Source organism: Eucalyptus grandis, chromosome 1 (assembly GCF_016545825.1).
Source record: "Eucalyptus grandis isolate ANBG69807.140 chromosome 1, ASM1654582v1, whole genome shotgun sequence".
In the NCBI taxonomy this organism is placed as follows: Eukaryota; Viridiplantae; Streptophyta; class Magnoliopsida; order Myrtales; family Myrtaceae; genus Eucalyptus; species Eucalyptus grandis.
In genome coordinates, this window is record NC_052612.1 from 44,997,651 (window position 1) to 45,020,879 (window position 23,229).

The 23,229-nt window shown below is 39.6% G+C and overlaps 3 protein-coding genes across 4 annotated transcripts; all 3 read right to left on the bottom strand.

Annotated features, from left to right (window-relative positions):
- Window positions 1–263: 263 nt before the first annotated feature.
- On the bottom strand, window positions 264–4,932 carry LOC104445336. Of its 2 annotated transcripts, XR_725908.3 has the most exons (8): window positions 4,609–4,932; window positions 4,450–4,500; window positions 3,815–3,866; window positions 3,677–3,735; window positions 3,512–3,557; window positions 1,800–1,952; window positions 584–672; window positions 264–475 (listed from the first exon to the last, which is right to left on the bottom strand). XR_725908.3 is itself a non-coding variant. In XM_010059203.3 (6 exons), exons 1-6 carry the CDS (start codon window positions 4,732–4,734, stop codon window positions 1,810–1,812), a joined length of 477 nt encoding a protein of 158 aa, XP_010057505.2. In that variant the 5' UTR covers window positions 4,735–4,931; the 3' UTR covers window positions 1,542–1,809. The 2 variants fall into 2 exon arrangements, 1 of the variants encoding a protein (XP_010057505.2); XM_010059203.3 differs by lacking the exons at window positions 264–475; window positions 584–672 and having other exon boundaries at window positions 1,542–1,952; window positions 4,609–4,931.
- Window positions 4,933–7,570: 2,638 nt separating this feature from the next.
- On the bottom strand, window positions 7,571–11,654 carry LOC104445343 (adenylosuccinate synthetase 2, chloroplastic). The gene is given in 5 exon segments (XM_010059231.3): window positions 7,571–7,972; window positions 8,325–8,636; window positions 8,743–9,435; window positions 11,295–11,426; window positions 11,429–11,654. Coding segments are annotated over 5 exon segments (1,461 nt in total). The 5' UTR covers window positions 11,582–11,654; the 3' UTR covers window positions 7,571–7,801.
- A 2,284-nt stretch (window positions 11,655–13,938) lies between these two features.
- Window positions 13,939–22,700, bottom strand: LOC104445352. The gene is made up of 15 exons (XM_039315462.1): window positions 22,405–22,700; window positions 21,478–21,919; window positions 21,124–21,217; window positions 19,939–20,125; window positions 19,595–19,853; window positions 18,646–18,861; window positions 18,477–18,563; window positions 18,201–18,335; window positions 17,821–17,934; window positions 17,446–17,704; window positions 17,279–17,360; window positions 16,726–16,957; window positions 15,711–15,809; window positions 15,395–15,580; window positions 13,939–14,521 (listed from the first exon to the last, which is right to left on the bottom strand). The coding sequence occupies exons 2-15, from the start codon at window positions 21,817–21,819 to the stop codon at window positions 14,420–14,422; spliced, it is 2,394 nt and encodes a 797-aa protein (XP_039171396.1). The 5' UTR covers window positions 21,820–21,919; window positions 22,405–22,700; the 3' UTR covers window positions 13,939–14,419.
- Between the last annotated feature and the right edge of the window lie 529 nt (window positions 22,701–23,229).

The following is a 23,229-nucleotide window of genomic DNA, read 5'->3' on the forward strand; positions in this document are numbered from 1 at the left end:
ATGGCAGAAAACCGAAAACCAAACATCCAAGTAGGTCATCCCTATATAGACCTTCGACTATGTCACAGACAACAGATACTAATCGAGATGATGGTGCTCTACGAATGTGTTAGTTTTTTTTATCTTGTCAAGGAGTCTAACACCATTGCAGTTGCAGAGAGTCGAACCTCGGATCCATGTCACAGTATTTGGGCTATAATTCATGACAAGCAAGCAGGACTTTGAAGCTGATAAGTTGACCAATTGACAGAGAGACACAAAACTGTCGAGCAAGAATGGGTAAGAATGTTTATCAGGTTCCTTGTGCCTCTTTCTTTCCACAAAATATCTAATACAGAAACCATAAGGCTTTCAAAAGGTGCATCAACTATGAGGAGAGAAGCTTGTTTGTCATTATTTGGCATCTTTGTAGGTGAATGAGGAGATGTTGGGACACAGAATCTTGCTGAATTGGCAATTGCACGCGTTAGTTTTCCTGCCCATTCAGTGCAGTAATAAACAGAGTCAGATTCTTTTTTTCCCTCATCTCTCACTTTTTGTCTTCTGGGACCGGAAAATCAATAGAGTTGGTTCAGGTACTTACTGCTAGCAATTCATAGGGGATATATCCAAACTGCAGATCAAGCAAATGTTAAGATGACTCTCCCGTCAAAGAATGGATATCATACCTATCTGCATTTACAGTGAGCACTTCGCGGTTAGGCTTTCATTTTTAATGTAGAAGTTAGGCATTATCACTGAATAAGAAAAAGATAACCTAATCTTGGTCTGCCAGTCATTGAAAACTGTTTCTTAACTTGTTCTTGCTTTCTATTTCGCATATAGTCCACCCATTTCACCCAGGAGATCTTAAGTTTGAAGTTCACCTGAGCTTGAGATCTAGTTCTCTGGTAGCTTGAGATAATCTCTTGGACCAAAACATGCGATTTGGTTCAACAAGTATGTTAACTAGACAGGATGCAGACAATCGGAACTTCAAGAAGGAAATTTGGAAGAAAATGAGAATCATACAAAGGAATTCTAAGAAGTGGCCTCCGATGGATATCAAATAGGCAATTATCGAAATTTCTTTCCATGAGGCCACACCAATCAAATGTCAAGAATGAGTTAGATTCACCCTTGCCACCGAAAGAACAGTCCTGAATAGTTCTAGCACTATCATCAGCTCTATTCACCACATCAATCTCTAAATAAGTTGAACCAATAACTTTTCCCAATATGACTCACGTTGGCAGTTTGTTCAAAAAAAGGTTCTTGTCTGAAATCTTGCTGAAAGCATTCACCAACATCCCAAAAGCAAAAACATCATTCTTTTCATATAAGTTATTGCAAATGTTGTTTTTGCAATTGTCTAGGAACTTTGCAAGTCAAGGTCACATGCTCCTACCATAGATGTTGTCTTATCTCTAACTAACAACTGAGCAAATTATGTGTTAGGTATTCTGTTCTGTGTAAACTACACCCCAACACACTTGTGGATCTCGCAGGAAGATTGCATGATGAGATGGTAGATGGATAAAATGAGTACACAAAACCTCGCGTGATCAAACAAAATTTTAAGGTGAAACCACAATCAGCAGTACATGCAATGAGCAACACTAGGACATCAAAATGTAAAAAACCTTGTGTAGAATCATCAGCTTTGGGCTATTCCTTATATAACATAGGTTGCTGTCAAGCACAACCTTTTCTATTCAAATAAATGACAAAGAGATGAAGCAACTCTAAACATCTATAGAATTAAGCTCCATAATTACAATATTGGAGAATGATAAAACAAAAAAATTATATGTATGCACCTGCACAAAATCATTTGACCTTTCCTCTCTGAATTTCAGAAGTGTGACCTTCCTCAACTTTCCGAGTGAGAAGTGAAATCCAATAGTGAGATGCACTTGAGGAAGCGTAGTATGAGGTCACAGTGAGTTGAGTAAACTTGGGGAGGGCATAAGCTACAAGATCAAAAGAGTAACGTTATTTACAATTCTAATAAGCATGAAAAGTACATTTTTAAAAGGACAGTTTGATGCAATTGTTGGGAATAATTACAATATTAAGAAGTAATTAGCCACTTGCTCCATCTAAAGTTCAATAATTATAACCCTCTTGCACTCTCAATAGAAAATGGATGTGTAGTCTGCGGCTTTACTCTAAACTTCCTTAGAAAAAAATAATAAAAGCCAGGATCTTCCTAGGTTATTCTATGCTTTTCACAACAGAACATCTCCATCCCTCTCACCTTAAAAGCAAGAGTTAAATACCTATAAAACACTGCACTACAAAACCCAGATAAGGGCACAGATAGCTCTGGGACTCCGTCAGACCTAATAAATATCCATTGTCGATAGCCTCGAATGGACAGTCTGGACCAAACTGAGGCTGACGGGCTTTGCTGCTTATAATATTAGTATTAAAAGGTGAAAGGGCTTCTTTCCATTGATTACAAGGTGAGCTTAAAATTTTTATGTCAAACTCCAGAACTTCCCCCATGCATAGCAATCCTTCATATGCTATTTAGCAACACTAACTATATCCAAAAGTAAATAAACAAATAACAATGCTGCCCACGCAACCTGCAGAGAAAGCCATATGTTGCACATGTCAACCTCTTAACTTCAGCTCTATATGTGGCAACCAAATCACAGGGTGTACTAAGGAGAATCAACAGCTTGAAGAATGCCAATGATTTAAACATTATGTAGTTTTTCTGACAGAAGAGATGAAAGAATAGGTGCTGGATAAAAATTGTTATCTTGAAAGCCAAAACCTTTTCTGATCAACCTTTTCAACAACATTTCATCATAAAATCTATAGAATCATCTTGCCCTGAGCACTCAGACAATTATGCAATGACGAGAATAGATGTGTGGGGTCTTTGTGGGGGTGCTCATCTTGCCATGAGTACTCAGACAAATATGCAACGACGAGAATAGATGTGTGGGGTCTTTGTGGGGGTGCTCATCTTGTGTGAGTACTCAGACAAATATGCAACAACGAGAATAGATGTGTGGGGTCTTTGTGGGGTGCCCCTAATAAGTAAAACTCTTCAAAGACGCCTTCAAAACACTGAAGACGATAATTTTCTGACGGACCAAGAGAATCAGATCAACAGGACATCATGGACTTCATTAACTCATGTTCATAACAGGGTATATAAATCTGGGCTCCTATAACTCTATAAGGAAAGTAAGCTTATTTAAATGAGAGAAACCAAACATTTGCAAATCTGGGTTAATAGTGTTCTAAAAACAGAAGTCTCCGACACACACCAAAAAAAAGGAAAAAAAAAAAGAGAGATCTAACAAGGAAATAATCTGTCTATGCATTTCCATATGGTGAAATGAATTTTATCGGCAGTAGCATCATCCGGCTAATGCCAGTGTCTTTTATGTATGTAATGAGTAAAGCGACCATTCTAATTGCTATATGGTGTAAAATGAGCGTGGGTCAGCAAAATGAATGCAAACCAAGACCAGCCAATTAGAGAAAGCCCGGAAGAATCTGTCCATACCTCCAAATGCAGCACTGGCCCCAGAAAAGAGCAACAGCGGGGGAAGCTGCAAACAAAGAAGACAATGCATTCGTTATTCACGAACACTTATGCAGCAATGGCAAGGGAGCCAGAACAATTCGACTTTAGAAATTACAAAAGCAGACATTGAAGTATAGGAAATACCCCAACAACAAAAGGAAGCCATTTGGGTCCTCTAACACGATTCTGTATGAATGGGATTCCTGTTTCAGAAGGACGTTAAATGGAGGATAAAATTCAGAACTGAGATGTAAGAAATGAGTTTAAAGAATCTCACATTACCTGTATTAAAACTATAAACAGCACTAAGCAGTGCACCTAGTCCAGAACCAGCCTGTTGAAACAGCAGAGATTAGTGAGACCCAAAGTGGCTAGCGACAGACCATCCAAAGCACCAATCTCCTCAAAGAACAGTATGATACTGCTTAAGCGTGCCAAGCCACTTGAGAGCATAGTTCTTTAATTGAAAACATTGAGGAATGTAACGGTAAAAGCCTATTTTTGACTAATTATTGAGGAACGAGATCTACTTTATTTAGATTTAACGGCAACACTATCCATCCATAGTCAACATCTTAATTTGGCCTTCCAAGCAAATGGAGTAAAAGCATCATCGCGCTTGGCTTTACAGAGCAGGCTTCCGCTATCAATTGGGCGAAAACCACCCCGCGATACAAACGGTGGAAAACGCAGCGCGCCCCCCCCACCACATTCCCCATGAGAATCACGACACAGAACGGTAATGTTTTTGCAAACAAACAGAGAAATTCGAAACTATTCCATGCCAACATCGAGCAAGACTAAACTTTCTTCCACCTTTTCAAAGACCACTACGGATTTCTCGCCAGGAACCGGAAACAGCACGCACAAACAGCACAAAACAACTCCAAATTGACGAGAAAGAAGTGAGAACTCACCACGGCGGTGGTGTCGTGCAGGACGGGAGTGATGGTCCACTCGCCATTCCCCTGAAAAACACCCAAAAACGAAAGAAAAAAAAAAAGGAGGGAAAAAGGCGCGATTCAGTACACGGACAAGACGCAACACAACAGACGCAGAGGATGGTGTTACGTTACGGCTTGCGGGTTCAGGAGGGAGAGGCAGCGAGGGCAGCGCGGCGATCCGAGGCCGGGGTTGATGGTGGGATCGTGGTGCAGGTTCCCGTTCCTCAGCTTCTGTTCGTACACCTCTCTCGTTCCCATCCCGATCTCCGATCTCCGATCTCTCTCTGCAACGCCACCTGCGGTTGCAGCGAAACTCGCTGCTCGGCGCTGCGGCTTCTGGTTTCAGCGTGCCAAAGGAACCCTCTCCGAGAAAAAGACCAGAGCATAAACCCTCCGAAAAAGTCCGGTCCGAATTGAACGTTGCCGAACGCGCCGGCGTGGGTTTTCCAATTTAGACAATGCCCCCGTGACTCAAGGAACCATTCATATTGACCCACGTAAAGGAAGGGAAAATAATTGCACCGGCATTCAAGAGATCTTTCGAAAATTTCAAATAAGAGGTTGAAGTATCCTTTTTTTTTTTAAATAAGACTCAAAGTGGATATTATTTTAAAAAATAAAAGTTTGAAGTGACTATATCAATCTTGAAAAAAAGGCCTAAATTGATTATGGATATTTCAAATAAGGACATAGTCTCGCTAGTTTATCGGTCGACAAAAATTCCGAACAATCAAGAATATTTTTTTGTCAAAGATATTTTTGTTCAAATATAATTTATATTAAAATTTATAAAAGAAAATTTAAATAAAAAAAAAAAAAGGGGAACACACAGGCAAGAGGGTTGTGGCCACCACCTCATCATCGTTAGGGTAGCAGTGATGGTCAACGGGGTTGCAAACGCCTGGGTAAGAGCTAGTGACCCCCCGACCAAAGGCAAGGGCCTATTGGCCCTCGTTAGGGACGGGAGAGGGTGGTGACCCTCTCCCGAATTTGGGCGAGGGCTAGCAACCCTCACCTCGCCTAATGCCTCCGTACCTAGGCGGCAAGGTCTAGGGGCCCTAGTCGAGATCGCTAGACCAATGCAAGGGCCAATGACCTCGCCCCCATTTGGGCGAGGGTCTACGACCCTCCCCGATCCGGAGAGTGTCACTAACCCTCGCTATCATCCCTCCGACAATATGACGGTGGCCACCCTCCCGCTTGTGTTTTCCCCTTTTATTTATTTTTATTTTTAAAGTTTTGTGTTATTTATTTATTAAGGAAAAATAGAAAAAAAGGAGAAAAAAAAAGACAAAATTTGAAAAGACGAAATTACCTTTCATAACCGATGAGTTTAAGCCCTTATTTGATATTAATATAATTATTTCGAGTTCTTATTTGACATAATGTCCACTTCATATCTTTATTTAAGAAAAATGAGGGTATTTCGGACCTTTATTTAAAATAATGTCCACTCCATGCCTTATTGGAGAACATGGACATTTCAGGCTCTTATTTGAACTTTCCTAAAGATCTCATCATGAATGTGAGCAATTATGTGAGAAAATCCTTTTAAAAATTGGAAAAAAAAAAGAACATGAATAAGGGAGGATGATTGGGCGGAGCGAAGCACAATCGGAACCCCCATAATTTTTCCAATAGTCAATCGATAATTTTTCCAATAATCAAGTCAAACAAGATTAATGAAAGAATTTGATTGTAGTAATTTAATAAGTTTTATGATTTGATTATACTTTGAGTTAATATCCTGAAAAACCTCAAATTGGTACCCTCGTGATAAATTTACCTAAAATTATGGAAAAACCCAAAATTAGTATACTTTTGACAAATTTACCCTAAATTGATACACTTGTGATAAATTTACCATATGTTAGTTTTCATTAAATTTTATTGTCAAATTATTAAGTTAAATGATACATGGCAATTAACTGGTATACTAATTTGGGATTTTACGCTCAATTTATCACAATTTATAATTTTTTTTGATTTTTTATATTAATTCAATTTAACGGAGGATATATTTATCATAAACTTTGGTTTTTTATGGTGAAATAAATTAGTTTGGGATAATTTTATCATAAACGTACAAATTTAGGGTTTTTTTTTTATAATTAATCGAATAAATTTGTCATAGGTGTACCGATTTAAGATTTTTCATGGTAAAAAAATAGTTTAGGATAAATTTATCATAAATGCACTAATTTAAAGTTTTTTCAAAGTATTAACCCTTGTACTTTTTATAAATTTTAGGGTTAATACCTTAAAAAACCCCAAACTGATATACTTGTGACAAATTTACCAAAAACTATTTTTTTGACTATGAAAAACCCAAAACTGGTACACCTGTGACAAATTTACCCCGACTAACTATAAAAACCCTAAACCGATACATTTATGACAAATTTACCCCAAATTAATTTATTCGACCACAAAAAACCCCAAATTGGTAAATTTGTGACTAATATACCCTCCGAAAAAATTAGATTAATACCACAAAAAAATCACAAAAATTATAAACTATGACAAACAGAGTGTAAAATCCCAAATTGATATACCGGTCAATTGTCACGTGTTATTTAACTTTATAATTTAACAAGAAAATTTAACTAAAACTAACATAGGGTAAATTTGTCAAAAGTGTATCAGTTTAGGGTAAATTTGTCAAAGATATACCAGTTTGGGGTTTTTGGTGGTCAAAAAAATAGTTTGGGGTAAATTAGTCACAGGTGTACCAGTTTGGGGTTTTTCAAGATATTAACCCTAAATTTTAAGATGCACCGGTTTAGGATTTTGGGTACAATAGTTTGTGTCCGACGTGGCATTATTTACGTCAGCTTTGGTACCACCACTAAGATAGGTCGATCGAGTTGGTTACTATCCTTTAACTCCAATAATTAGCCACTTATTAGTGGCTGCTGAGCTATATTACCACCACTAATCTGCTGTCAGATGGTTGATCAAGTGGCTAATTATTGGAGCAAGTTGCATCTCTCCCCATTGGACTTCGCTTCTCAGTCGGAAAATCAAGGGAAGTCGCCCTTCTCAAAAGCGAGAAGGAAACCTGAAATCATTGTAGCCATGTCCCTGCTCAGCGCAATACAAAAGGAGTTAGCTGATTTCAGTAACTAAGCTGGACATAACCATGAGAAAGCAGCCACCACCAACAATTGAGCATACATGATTCCTACGTGAAGCCCCACGTAGATAATCTTTTAGCCAAGAAAATACAGAAGAATAGTGCAAAATTTTTGCTTTCAAGTGAAAATACATTTTCCTGTCTTTGACAATATGCTAATCCAGCATGTTCGGGGGAACGGATTCCTTATCATTTGTAAATAAGGGCGTCCCGTCCAGGTCCAATGCCAATGTAATGGATCGGGATGCCCACGAGCTCTTCGATCCTTTCCACGTACTGCCGTGCAGCCTTTGGAAGGTCGGAGTAGCTTCTGACAGAAGAAATGTCACACTTCCAACCAGGTAAAACCTCGTACTCCACCTGAACACATGAAAGGAACATACCAAACAGACATTTGAGTTATCATCTCAACTCCGCAAGACTCGTATATGTGCTGCAAAAGTTAAATTACTTTATTTACAGGCTACAAAGATGTACGAAGGGCACATCTCTATTTCATGCTTTAATGGACTCTAATTCGATATCAAGTAAGATGATAGGTTGCCTAATCCATGTTATCGAGAAGGGGACACCCAGGTGTCAAGCAATTAACTTTACCACCTTTCTCAGGCAGACTTGTTATCGGCAACTAGCAAATATAATTTTTTTTTTTTTTTTATCACACAAGATACAGGACACATCATGAAGTCAAGTGGATGATGAGAATGCTTGCCTTCAATTGCTCAAGGAGACGCAGATCTGCTGGAAATGATTCAATCGGTGTGCCATCAATTTGGTTATAAGCAACCCCTAACTGGATTTCCGGAAGATCAGATAGAACATCCAGTTTGGTTAAATTTAGAGATGAAAAGCCATTAATCTGACAGCAGTACTTCAGTGCAACTATGTCAAGCCATCCGCAACGACGAGGACGACCAGTAGTTGTGCCAAACTCCTGCCCAGCAAATCTGAGCAGGTCGCCCCCTTGTCCCAATATTTCTGTTGGGAAAGGACCGGAACCAACCCTTGTCGTATATGCTTTAACCTGCAAAGAAATTTTGAGGTAAGTAATTCAAACTTCACTTGCAAATTACCGACACGAGCACCAACTTCGTTTAAAAAAACATTTAATAAGATAAGTAGATACTCACCACTCCAATTAGATCGCCAAGGACTCTGGGTGCAATGCCAAGACCGGTACAGATTCCACCAGCTGAGGGGCTTGAGGAGGTTACAAAGGGATATGTTCCAAAGTCAATATCTAACATGGTAGCTTGACCGCCTTCAACTAATATCTTTTTCTTTTGTAGTATCGAATCATTCATGAAATGCACAGTATCTGCTATGAAAGGCTCCAACCTTTCTGCATATCTCTTGTATCTTTCTACTTCTTCTCGGAGCATGTCAGGACCATAGTCAAAGCCTTTAAATCTTGAAGCTGCATCTGATAATAACTGATTGAGCTTTTGAGGAAAAGTATCCATGTGCCTGAGATCGCTCACTCTGATCCCATTTCGAATCACTTTGCTGGAGTAACAAGGACCAATTCCTCTTTTGGTCGTTCCAATAAAAGATTTAGCAAGCTCTGCTTCTCTAAGACCATCCACTACTTGATGGAAATCAAATAGCAGATGGGCACGATCAGACACCAAAATCCTTCCGTCGCAGGAGACTCCATTGGCCTCTAATCCATCAATTTCTTTAAATAATCCAGGCAGATGCACTACAACTCCATTTCCAATGACACATAGAGTGTCATCATTAAGAATACCTGATGGAACAAGGTGAAGAGCGAACTTCTTCCCCTCTGAATTGTAAATTGTATGCCCAGCGTTAGCTCCACCCTGGTGTCAAAAAATCTTCAAGGTTCAAAATAAGAATAAGATAGCTCTTTACAAAATAGATAATATCCACGCTCAATGGAGGAATATGGGCTATAAACACACAAGATCACTTGCAGAAGAGAAGTAAATTTATTCCTCTAGAATCCAATGATCAGCTATATTTCTCATTACATCAACCATGCCATATTACAAAGAAATCTGATAAAGTGCTACACAGTATCTAGACTCAACTTACTGTGCAAACTGACTTTTTTCTCTTGGTCAATATCGATTAGTAGCAGTACCTCACCCTTATGAAGAAGTTTCTCTAACGCACAACTATCTGTTAGTTGACATATACTTTTGTTGTTTACTGCTACAAAATATAAAATGTAAAATGGAAGACCCGTCGTTGTTCGTCATCTTCTTCCTAAATGATTGAAGGGGAAATGGATGAACACATTAACATTCTAATCTTCAAATTCTGAGCAAGCAACATTAGAGATGACAAATGCATAGCATAATAGCATCCTAAGCATGGCCTCATTTCAATAAATTATCATCTTAATGGTAGATGAAGGTCTCCATCTTACATCCACAATAAGAAAAGGCAGATGTTATGATGTGACGAGATGGATGGTCACTAGTACTACAAAACAGATAAGCTACCATAATTATACCAAATCAGAGTGTGGAAATGACAACCTTCCAGTTATCTATTGTATGTAAAGATAGGTACGCACTTCCCTAAAAAAGGAGAAGTTATCCATATTCAGGGGTCAGGAGAAAGAAGAAGACCATCACTAGAAAAAATGGACCATGAAAACCTTTTGGTTATCAGTTCTAGGTAAAGATATTTACAACCTTCCCTAAAATAAATGAAGGGTAAAAATATCCATATTCACTGGTCAGGAGAAAGTAGAAAGACCGTCATTGTAAAAGATACAAAAATTTACCCTTGAAGTTGCAACAAATAAAACATTAGAGCCATTAGCATCAGTCGAGAGATACAACCTTAGTGTCATTAACTCCTTGACAACAGTGTTCTTTCGAAGGTCTGATTGAGTCAAATCAGTCAATCAATCAAGTTCATTCAGTAGACATTATGTACTCCCCTAGACTCTTAATGCCAACTGACTCAAGCATTCCATCATCGCTGTGCCAACAACCAATCATAACAACAGCACCATCTAGGCATCTCCAGATACCTTATCGGTGGACCAACATGATGTTGCCGATGAAACCAGCCGATTGGTTTCGCCATACCGCTAATTTCTTCCAAATCGCAGCCGCCGCCACATCGATTAAGCCACCAATCTCAGAACACCGGAGATTGTTTCTAGTTAAATCTTAAATAATTGTCATAAATCCAACTTCCTCAACGCAAGCAATTTTCCCAACCCAGCTAACCTTAGCAAAAGAATTTCAACTCACTGTTCCCAATCCAAAGACGGAGCTTTAGACCACGATCGAGGTCATCTAGACCTCAAGGTGCCACCTCCCCCCATCTCAATGAATATACACCTAAACGCCCTGATGTTCTTACACCACAAATCTGATGCATGCCTTCCGACTCCCTTCCAAGTTCATCCCCGACTACCTCGAAATTTACTTTTGAACTACATTCTTTAATCATTCATTTGCTCATTTCCAGAGGTTCCCAAGCTCCCTTATAATCACTCAAATCATTCCAGACACTGCATGCTCAACATGTCAAATCCAACGGCCTGATCACTATCTAGTCCCAAAAAAAAAAAAAAAAAAAAAAAAAAGAATACCACTCACGTTCCTTTCTCGAATATATTCGCACAGAAGACAAAAAGGCGAAACGCCATGTACTCGCAGAGATTCGAACGAATACAACGGATGCGGATGCTCACCTGGCACCGGGCGACGACGTCGAAATGGCGGGCCAGGATGTCGACGAGCTTGCCCTTGCCCTCGTCCCCCCACTGGCAACCCAACACGCCGGACACCTGGCTCAGCCCCCCGACGCGGCTCGCCGGCGACTCGGGGCGGCGCTGACGGAGGCGGCGGCGGCGGCCCGCGGCGGCTTCGCGGAGCAGACGACGGCGGGGCAGGGGCGGCGAGCGGAGAGAGGGGCGAAGGCCCCGTGAAAAGGGGTGGAGGCGGGGCTGGAGTCGAGCCTGAGGGTGGAGATGTTCATGGTCGGAATGTCGACTGAGAGAGAGGGAGGGAGGGAGGGAAAAATGTGATTTTTATTTTACTGTCTTTGGAGCTGGAGTCACCTGCAGAAGCGCCAGAAAAGGAAGGTGTCTTAAGAAGGAGAAATCATTACATAAATGTTAAATAAAATCCATCTATTTATGGTAACCGGTCGTATTAAAATTTAATTTTGTTAAAGCATTAGTGGATATTTAATAACACATTCTCTCAGAAAGAAAATAGGTTCGACTTCATTTTACTTCCAAAAAAATTTATTTATTTCATTATTTCTTGCGTCTACTGATTATTGAGACCCAGCTTAATTTTTCTACTTAAATAACACATACTAAAGATTTTTTCTTCTTGAAAGCATGAAGTTTGACAAAGGAGATAAAAAGAAGAAAAGAAGAAGGGAAGATGAAGACTAAACTTTTTTTTTCTTGTTATTCAATTGGGAAGAAAGTTATTAATATTGCTTGTGAGTCATGTCAATAAAATTTTTTATATGAATAAATAAAAGTCTAGATACGAGAATGCCTTAACTAGTTAGATCTTGACTCCGCCAGAATCACTTAAATTTTAGACAAAAGAACAAATGGACAAATCTTGTGAAGACTAAAAAAATGAATTTTCGACTTTGAAAGACATATTGTATTTTTAATAATTTAAAAGAACATAAAAAGGTGATTCGATATTTCCACGTTGCAGCGTCGTTGGACCTTTAACTGTAAAGAGAGGACATAGAAAAGGAAAGGCTTATTTAGCAATTTGTTGCCGGGTGGGAAGAAGAAATAAAATAAAAACAGAAGAAAGGAAAGCAAGGTTGGATTTTGTTTCCTAATCCCAATGGGCATGGACCGCTTTGATGGACCAACATAGGAATTCTATGGGCGGCGGATAAAGGATATATTCCAGAAGATCTCTGTGGGCTTTGATCGTGGGATTTGACCAAAGTTTTATGTGTTCAAGACTATTAAATTTCGTGTTAAGATTTGTTAATTCCTTTGGTTGAGAGATTATCTGTGAGGAATTATGAGTTAAATATTATGTGCCTTATTGGAGGTGATTAGGAGTTGCAAAATACCAAGAGTGTTTGCTTTGTGTAACTTAACTATGGTTTTAATATCCGTTATATTCTTTTATTCATAATTAAGTTATTTGCTGCTCTTCCAGTGAACATAAATTACATAGACCAAATCATTTAAATCTGGTGTACAATTTATTTTTTTGTTCCGTCTGTTTTATTGTTCAATCGCTTAATTCCACAATAATACGTCTACTAATTTCTTTTTAGAAACTTAGCACAAATTATGAGACAAATTTTAGAGAGAGAAAGAGAGGCCGTGATAGAAGAGTAATTTAGTCAATTAACATAAAACTGTGTTGTAGTAATAAAAAAGGGTGTAGGAATAGCACCTCCCAACTATCTAAGACAGGTCTCAAATCAAATCCCAATATTAAAATGAAAGATCCATATAAATTTAATGTGAATCTCATAAAATTTGACTGTTTAAATTCACTTTTATATATACTAAAGAAGGTTGAAGATGGTTTTTGTAGTTTCCCCTTGTGATAGCTTCTTGCTATAATAAAGGCAGGATTATTGAAAATGGACACAACATTGATAGGGGTACATCAACTTGGATTATTCAAATTGGATCATTGTCTGTTCTAATGACCGGACGTTTGACTTACACAGATCCGACCCCTTACCGACCGGCTAAATTCCTACAACCAGAGGAGTTTTGGATCGCGCACGAGACTCGCACCATCCGCGGCTGTGATTGCATTTGGTACATCAACTTGGATTTTCAAGGGAATTCCGGGATGCGTTAGGGAGATGGCGTTGGGGGCACGCTGATTCGATGAATCGTTTTGTAGGGCCTGAACTTTGAAAGGGCTACAGGAGTCGGATAATCTTACAGATCAAAAGGAAATCTGAGTGGGACCATTCTTCGGTATATATTCAGCAGTCGAGTCAGATAAGCCATTATTCTGTTTTCTTTTCTGGTTTTTGTTGTTTGCTACTGTGAATGGTTCATTAATTTTTTCTTCACTTTTCATAACCTGGATTTCATTTTCTTGGCAAGGTGGTCCAGCATACTCTAAAATCTGTGATCACCAAGTTTTTGTTGCAGCTTTAGGCCCACATGAATCTCTCCTTCGAAAGATCTGGCAATAGACGATATCATCCGCAAATGGTTTCCTTCGGCCTTTCGCCTGAGGAATCATCATGGACACTAGCATGGTTGCTTAAGGACAGTGGATAAGCGGATCTTCATGTATCAGGAAAGAGAAGCTGTAGTGTTTTAGCTCAACCAAACCCCTTCAGTCATTGCTCAATGATATAATTGCATAGAGAGAAAAGTGCTTGGGACTCCAAACTTCTGTAACCAAATGTTCCTGAAATTTTGGAAGTACCCTCCGGCTTTGGCTCCCGTATAATGATATCAAGCAAGGACGGGAACTAGCTTTCGAGTTATGATGACTACTGACCGTCTAAGAACGAATAAATATTGGCGTTTATAAGAGAATTTGAGATCCTTTCCTCTATGATCATGAAAGAGAATCTGTAGATTTTACATGTAAGAGGGGAAAAAACAACTGTACTGGCGTTTGCCTTTGGTTAGAAAATATGCCAGAGTTAGGCACCATCCTTGCAAAACTGTGGAACTTGGTACGGTGGGCCACTGCATGCACTTTCTGCAATCCAGAAAGTCGCCGGCATCTGCAGCTCATTCGAAGAAGAGTTGTTGCTACTATCTGCAGTTTCTCTTCAATTCATATACACTCAGCCTCCGCAATACCTGAGAACTCCTTCAGGGGTTGAATTGGTTTTTCAGGTGGCTTTCATGAGGCACTCTTGCGGCAGCCCAGACTCCTTATTCTGAGGACCGACTTGTTGCCTCCATGGATCATTGTGTAACTTATAGTGCAAGACCTTGTAAGGACAAAAATAGATGAGTCAATGTTCATCCTCATACACGTGCAAAAACTTGCATGGCAATAGCATGCAATATAGACAGTACAATAAACATTTCCATGCTCCTCATGATATGGAACTGGAGACTGTTCAAGATTAAGATCATTGTAGTCTACTAGCAAGCAGCATGAAAGTGGCTATCCCAATTATTTGGCAGCATCAACATACATCGACCCACTTTGCTTCCACAAATATTGGCATAAATGCTAATGCATGATTCTCAAATTTGTGAATTTCAATGATGAATGGGTTGTGACAAAACAAATAATTTGATGCAGAGAAGGAGAAAACCCGAAAATTTTCTCTTCTGAGTTTCATGGCAGTTGTCGCAGAAGAAGAGGGCAAGTTGTCAACAATGTGCAGACAGAGTTACAAAGATAAATAGAAGCATGACCCACTTTTAACAGACAAAATGGGCAAAAGGATTTATAACTTGGTTTTTCCTGCTTATTTACGCTGTTTTACATCCAAACCTCACGGTTTTTATGTGAGGAATAGGATCATATCAGTGATTACATTTCAGAGATGAGCTATCTTATGCTGATTTTTAAGCTTTATAAGAACAGGAGTCTTTTGCTAACACTACATTTAGCTAAGCTCGCTAAAGCTGAAAGAATGTTAAGGGAAGAAATTGATTACATCAAGAACTAAGCAAATTAATCTTATCCACATTTATTTCCTGCCATGTGGGTACTGAAGATACATCATGCTCTTTTGCCTGTTACAGTCTTCTACACTGCGGCTGCTGTTGCTCATCCATGATAAGCCTTTAATCCACAGGGCAACAAAATATAACATGCAATTGTTTTATGGTTAATATTTAAGACGTACCTGCATAAATGTGGCAAAGACATCATCTTCACTGAACTGCAAAAATGCACTTGCCCAGTTGTCCACTCTACCCAGAGCATTTCTCTGCCTCTCAGCCTCTAGCAGAATCGAATCTCGGTACAAGAACCTCTGCCAGATTTTCTGAACATTTGCCTGCTTGAACTTCACTTCTGTCTCGTTGAATCCCTTGTAATGTAAATGGAGTGCCACATGTCATCAGCCGTAATAAAAGTATGTCGCAGGAAAAGACATAAAATTAGTGTCATTTGTCCTATGTGTCCCATTTCAATTCGTTAGCATAAATTAAGACTCTTACCCGCAGAATCTTTACCAGGTCAGGAATTTCATCTTCACGTAAACGAACTGCAAAGCTATCATAGTTGAGCACATTCTCATATGGCAAGTATATCCCATCCTGAACATGAAAAATTTCAAACAAAAATAAGAATAGAACAAATTTCAACCTTTTTCGCACAAGATTTAGGATTACAGACTCATAGTTCAAGAATTGTTAAAAGCAGACGAACGAAATAAGTAGGCTAAGCCGAAAATAGGACAAAATTCAACTTGCTCTGAAATGATAATCCAATTTTGTACTGTATCATCTTCTCTGGTTCATTGTCAAGTGATGGAAAGGATATGATTCAGTAAAATATGCTCTTAAGGCAACGCCACATTGCAAACAGTTGAATCTGACTAGACAATCACTTCATATTCATGTAGTAACACTAACATCAGATGAAGGAAATCAGATCTTTCAGAGGAACTCACAAACGACACTAATAGGACATGTTCTATTCACCCTACTGCAGTCACCCAGGATCCTCATGCAGAACTACATCAGTTTCATGAGAAAAGCACCAACTAATTTTAAGAAAATTGGTCACTATATCTTCGGTCTTTTGCAAATGCTCTAGGAAAATGTCCCAGTTAAAGTAAAAACTCTCCAAAAGGTTAAAGCTCTTTGACAAAATAGTAGTCCTTGCCTTTCAAAACCTACAAGTTGTTTGACAAGATAATATTCTCTGCAAACTCCTTTTTTTTCTTTTTTTCTGTTTTTTGCTGGCCAGCAATATTTTCTTTGCTACGTCAAATCAAAAAAACCCACATTAGTACTGTTTCAAATCATATTCAAGATCAGAAGATGCGTATTAAGCATTTCTGGTCTTGCCAGCCAACCATATCCATATCCAAAGAAGGAATACACCCAACAGCCAATGTTACCCCATTTTTTGCATGGTGAAAATAGATAATTTCCTTAAACCCATGTGAAACATTTTTTATTGTCCAGAAGAGAGCATCATCAGGAGAACAGAAATAAAAACAAATACCTGAATGACCACAGGAATGCATCCCTGCAAAATACTATCTTCCATTCGACCACTCCAACCATCTCCAGGTAGTACCCCACAAAAAATAGAACTAGCTAAATCCTCATGATAGTTTTCAGAACGCAGTGGGGTCACTATCACATCTTTAGCATGCTGTCTCCCGAGCTTCCCTTTCTTGTTAGGGCTAGATCCAAATTCTTCTGCCAACTTCTGTCGGATACCCATGCTATAGCTGCAGACAAGGGGAAAAATGCAGGAAAAATGAGATAAGAAACTATGCTATGGAATTCACTCTGGGAAAGAACTCAGCTAGATTCACTAAGGTATATTCATCTCTGCTCCCTCTCCAGCAATGTCAGTGGACACTTTCCCCCCTTTTAGTTGAGGAGGTTGTTGGTATTGATGATGCTATCGAGACCTTCTCCATAGGTGTAGGAAATTGTAAGCTCAGTAAGGTTGGGCCATCTAAGGCACTTCTCGAGAACTATGTTCCAAAATGAATAACGCCATAATAAAATAATGGAAGCATCTAAAAGGTCCTGGGATTACTTACGTGACTTCCGGCCTTCCATTTGCATAAGCTGGTCCCAGATTTCCATTGAAATAGAACAACTTTTTTTCTTTTCTCATAGGGCCTAGAAATGATTCACATTGCTTAGTAAAATGCTCCACAATTCTTCACTTGGACAAAAGTACAATGAACGAGAAATCTGATGAAACAGAACCCAAACCTAGCCCAAAGATTCAATTTTACAGCATTTGCATCAGGGATCTTCCATGCAGGAAGGACGAGATCTTTATCAGGGTCAAAACATGGATGGTCCCCCCTTCTATCCAAAGAAATTTTATCCCAGTCATCAGCCCAGTAGGCTGTGGTCGAGTGGTTATGCTTTGAATTTGTATTACCCCAGTGAACCAACATCATGCTGTTCCATATCTCCTTGGGGGCATAGCAAGCACCTTCATCCCAGGAAAAAAACTGCAAGTGCAAGAGTCACATGATAAGTATATGCACCAAGAGTGGCTGTGTTATAATATTCAGTTCCTTCCACTCTGTCTTTGTGTAAGGAAAGGAAAAAGTCCCTCATTTCATACCCATAAATGGTCCCTTCCAGATGAACGGTTCCAAAAAGGATATTGGGAAACTATGTGATTGTGTGCCTTCTTGTAAAAATCCAAGGTGAGAGAGCTCCTCAAACCCATGTGGTCCTGATAATGAGACAAACAATTGCATCACCACATATTTAGAAAAATTAAGACAATCTATACTCAATAATTTAAACACAGAAGCTCTTAAAGCACACAAAAACTCGTGGTAAAAGAACAAACATCGGGTGATAAGTTCCTGTAACAGCCACAGGCTAACCTGAACAAATGAAGGAAAATAAAATGATGCATTATGCATGTGTATGCACATAAATAATATGATTATATCCTGTACCAGGTAGGTTAAAGCAACTGCTAAGAAACTGTACCTGCATACTCAAATGAGGTGCATCGTCAGCACGAGTAATTATGCATGAATCAAGAACAGGCACAAAGAAAAAATCTGCTTCTTCACCATTCAGTGTCCTGTGTGGACTAGCTAATATACTTTCATAGAGTGCCATCTGCAATCACCAGAATAGAGATAAATGACTGTTACTACTGTGGAAGGATTTAGCTTCTAATGACTGGTAATATAACTACTAAAAAGAAAGAAATCTCGACTTATCTACAGTGTTGATTTGAAATGTATTATAACGTTTTACCTGGGAGCCATACAACTGTTCTGTCCACAGAGTTGCATTCCTGTCATCATAGATTCTGTTGACACATTCAAGCTTGAAGTGTCGTCCCTGTAGATTCCATCAAATTGTAAGAATCATATCTACATCATCCAAATATCTCAAAAAAAGAAAAGGCAACTCTCTCTCTGACCTCAAGAAGCAGACTGTTAAATTCTGGGGGCAGATCATACACGTATATAAGTGGCCTCTTCCTTTTTAGAGAAGTGTTGAGACTGACAAGAGGCCCCGTGAGATTCTTGTTAGTAGGAACTTCAATTTGAGCTGGGCGTAGCCATCGAGGCCACTCTCCCACAGATGACAAAACTGATGGAATACTACAATCAGCCCCATACCAACCATTCTTGCACTGACAATTAGAACATGCTCAGTTATAATTACGGACCATCAACACAACAAGAATAAATTGCAACAAGATGTGGTATGATTAATTTGACCTTATTGGTGTCATTAAGATTAACTAATAGAAAATGCATGTAGACCCAAAATTGAGTGATGTATACACAGCACCACCACCACCACCACCACCATGGACAAGAACAAAAAAATTCCCAAGAGGTAGGGCACTTTTACATTAATAAGTGTCCTTAGACCACAACGAATGGAGCAATCAACTAGGAAACAAATTATATAAAACTCAGTTGTTTAAAGTATTCTTATCTTATTACAGAAAAGTGGCATGCAAACTAAAAATTCAGTAGCCAGATCCATCAGCTGTAGCTTTTGTTCTGAAACATTTACAGAATTCTCGAAATCAAAAGGCCGAAATAAGTGCATGCTGACTTTTTGTCCACGCATTTCCTTCCCCAGTCAAATAACTTTTCCATAATCAAGAACAATAAACAAAAATCTGTCAAATAATTGCTCTAGAAAATCTAGTGGAACTATTAGCACAAGATGCAGAAGAGTTTGTGAAATATCAATCGTTTGTGGAGTGGCAAAACAATCTCTGATCAAAAAACATTTGCACTAGCATATGTGCTTTGTCACTTCGAAATTAGAAAGGATCATCAATCAACTTGTCCTACTTGAATTCGAAATGAAGTTGAATCGTCCTGCACTTGAGAGTGTAAAACTTATACCTGACAGAATCCACCACGGCAGTATCCATGTCCAGAGCACTGATTGATACAAGTGCACTGCACTGGCACTTCACAAAAGCTACCCAATAGGCCATCATATTTACAGTCACACTCCTCCTTGAAATGTACCTTGGAAGAATAAGCATCAGCTGGATCCACGTTACACCATCCTGGCATGCTACCATTCATTGTGAATATATTCTCCAGGTCAGCTTTTGCCCAGTCAGTTACCTTGGGACCTCCATCTTCAGAAGGCAGCCTAGAAGATATTTCCATCAGTTGCTACTAATTTAGTCTAATAGAACATGTGAATCAATGCCCATATAGTCATTTCATATACTTACTTCACTTGAAACCCACATGCCTCAGCCACTGGACGGTTTGGATACTTGGTTCCTTCTCCACAAAAGCACATGGCTCTAGTTGTATCACAGTGAGCGGAGCAAATTGAGACAACCCACCGTCCATATGGTAGCTCTGATGATGCTGGGTAATTGCAGTCCAGATGCAGTTTCTCAGAGCATCCTTCCCCTGTCCCAGATGATGATTACTTTATTGGATAACGAGGCAACTAAAAGAGTCATGGAAAGGAGGGCATTTTCTATGAGTGCCCTCTTAGATTTACTTACACAAAATAATTTGAGAATAAATTATTCAGAAAAGATCAGGAAATTATCCACAATATAACATAGCAGCAGAAAATAACCTCCAAATAGATAGAGCATATTTAAGCAAAGACTATAGTGAATTTAGGAACAAAAACATATCTTAACGCATGAATAAGAACATTATAACAAAATGGAAAGCATGATTAACTCTAACATCCTAAATCTGTGAAGTCGTGGACATTCCGTAAGTTTGGATGAGGTAAGCAAATCCTGTGAAACAATCCCAATAAACAAATCTTAAAAAATTTGGTAGTGTGACACACAGAAGTATTCCATATTGTCCCAAAGCAGATTGTAATAGACATAAAGGCTATACATTGAAGCTATAAATTCTGCCATTTCCACTGTAAGGTAGATCACCATCCGTGAAGCCGTACCTTGTTCACCCAATGTTCGAACTAGCAAATGTCATAGTTGCTATATATTCTAAATGCACCAACTCCAGGAATTAGCTAATGCCAGATCCAGATGTTATCCCTGTGCCTAAGACTATGGGCAGCACTACTTCTTGGCAATTTGAGTTCAATGGATAACAGGACAGGAACATGAAAGAAGAAACAGGACTTTAAAAAAATCCTTAAAATGCTTTACATCTTATTCACTCCATATGTCTAACATTGTCCCCCATGTGATATATTCCCTTTCTCAGTTAAATTGACCGGTTAGGCACATAGGCCTGCAGGGAAGATTAGTCTTCCATATAATCTGTGACTGCAGCACAGATGATGTACACTTATTGGACTCTTGGTTAGATCTAGACAACGAGAGAACTAAAAGTAAAGGATACAACACCGATCATTGTTTTATTAACTCAAACTGGTGTTATTGATGAGATTACGGAATCCTCGGGATAATACTAACCACTGAAACCATGAAAGCAACGGCATTGCCCTAACTCGTGGTTACAAATGCCTTGACCACTACAATCATCTTTGCAGCTCAGGCCACCTATAACCTGCCAAAACAAGAATAAGTTATAGACAAGAGTACGATATCGCATGCCAACATCAACTTCTATCCAGCATCTAAATAGGAAAGGAATGTCTTTGCAGTTTCTGATACTTAAGTATCTAAAGATGCTGATGCCGCCCAAGCTACTTTTCTTTGTTAGTTCTAATTGCTAAATATAAGCAAGAATTCACCCCTTAACCTGAAAATGCTTCAAGAAAAATCAACCATTGACAAGGAAAAGAACAAAATCTTTGTCCTGATTACCTCAACAACATTGACTTCCTCCGTTACGGAATCACAGCCAGAGAGCCACCTACCTATCCTGGCCTTCCAAGGTGCACCACGGTACACCACCGCATTGTGAGAGTCGGCTGGGAATTGATTATCCAGATCAACACGTGATCTTATTGCCTGACCATTACTTTTGCCTCCTTCACTGGATCCATTTAAAGGCAGGCACGGGTTTTGAACTTTTTGAGCATTTAAGTAATCCAAAGAAGGTACAACGGGATACACGAATAGATGAACCAATGAAATCAACGCCACAGTAGAAGCAATCCCTCCGGCCAAAGACCACGAGAATTTCACTTTCTCAATATGAAACATCCTTCAATAGCAACTCAGGAACAAATTTGCAGCAGATAATGGAACTCAGAATCGCCAGCACAATATCTGAACTCAGAATTGCCAGTGCTTCTCTGTGCACCTGTCCAACCGAAAATCGGCACCCATGAGACCAATACAATAGTTACCAAACTATGAATCTACTAAAGAATGCTTACAACTTCACATAATTACGGAGACTAGACACTTCATTCACCAACTAGTTCATTACAAAGCGATTTGCCGGTGTATATGGCGTGAAACGTCCCGATAACCCGGCGTGTCAGTCACATCGAAAACAGCAAGCTATAAGGAACAGAGCAAAGAAAAAGGTGACAACTTTTTCCAACCCCAGATACGGAACAATGATCCGAGCGATACCCACGATTTCTCGCGACGCTCGGGTCGAATTCCCCACGCGGAATCAATCATGAAGCAAGGGAAAACAAAAACCGAATTCCAACGAACAGGTAAAGGCCGACGCGAACGAAGCTGATGCAAGAGGGAGTGATAAGTGCAATGGGGGAGGACACAGAGCAATTGAAGCTGAGCAAAGACTCCCAAGTGATTAAAAGAGAATCGACTGACCGGTTCTTCCAGATCCAAAATGAAGTGGCGCCACGGAACGAGCTCAGCTCACAGCATCCAGAGCACCGAAGAGGAGGAAGAAGAAGAAGAACATGCTGAATCAACGTGACCAGGCTGTAAAATAATCACATGAGAAAGAGAGAGGAGGTCGCCATTGGTCTACTCTCGCGCAATTTGCATATTCCACCGGAATGTTCCCGGAAAAACCATTAAATAATCGGCGCCAATGATCGCCGTGGAAATTGGACGTCAACGCCGCAACGGGTCCCTGGATGCCGGACGGACAGAAAGAGAGAGAAACGAGAGAAGTTTTCCCTTTTTTTCCCGGGCGTGCCCGAGGGGGCAGCGAAATTACCGCCAATGCCCCCCGCGCCTTCCGAAGACTTTCGTGCGAGGGAGGGGGAGCCGTTGAGTCTGGCGGCAACTGACGAGGGCAGAACCGTCAACCCGGAGAGGACGGCTTCTCTTTTGGGCTTTTTTTTGGGCCGGAGCCCGTTTTACCATCGGCCGTGCGAGGTTGACCATCGGATTGATAAAAGTGGGAATATTAAGCTTTGCTTTAATGAAAAGGCTTGGATGCAATTTAGGTGAGAGTTTTGGTAAATTAGCTTTAGCTTTAGCTTTGCTTCTTGCGTTGGCGACTTGACGAGTCTTTACTGCGTGAGTTCGAAAATCGGCCTTGTCAAATGATCTCGAACGTTTTCATAGCATGTTTAATTATAGGGTGTATCGATTCATCCGTTTGCATTTAATTAAGTACGCGGTTCAAATCGATCAAGATTAGTTGTTTGTGTCAATTGGCCAGGGATATTCTTACCAAAAGGG

Bases quoted from the DNA above. Each gene is read 5' to 3' on its own strand.
- LOC104445336 (XM_010059203.3), bottom strand. From the start codon at position 4,734: ATGGGAACGAGAGAGGTGTACGAACAGAAGCTGAGGAACGGGAACCTG. The intron at 4,501-4,608 runs GTAACGTAACAC...GGTGTTTTTCAG, and splicing joins CCCTCCTGAACCCGCAAGCC to GGGAATGGCGAGTGGACCAT. The intron at 3,736-3,814 runs GTAATGTGAGAT...CTTCTGAAACAG, and splicing joins TGTTTATAGTTTTAATACAG to GAATCCCATTCATACAGAAT.
- LOC104445352 (XM_039315462.1), bottom strand. From the start codon at position 21,819: ATGTTTCATATTGAGAAAGTGAAATTCTCGTGGTCTTTGGCCGGAGGG. The intron at 20,126-21,123 runs GTTAGTATTATC...CATCTGGGACAG, and splicing joins TTGCTTTCATGGTTTCAGTG to GGGAAGGATGCTCTGAGAAA. The intron at 19,854-19,938 runs GTAAGTATATGA...AATATCTTCTAG, and splicing joins GCATGTGGGTTTCAAGTGAA to GCTGCCTTCTGAAGATGGAG.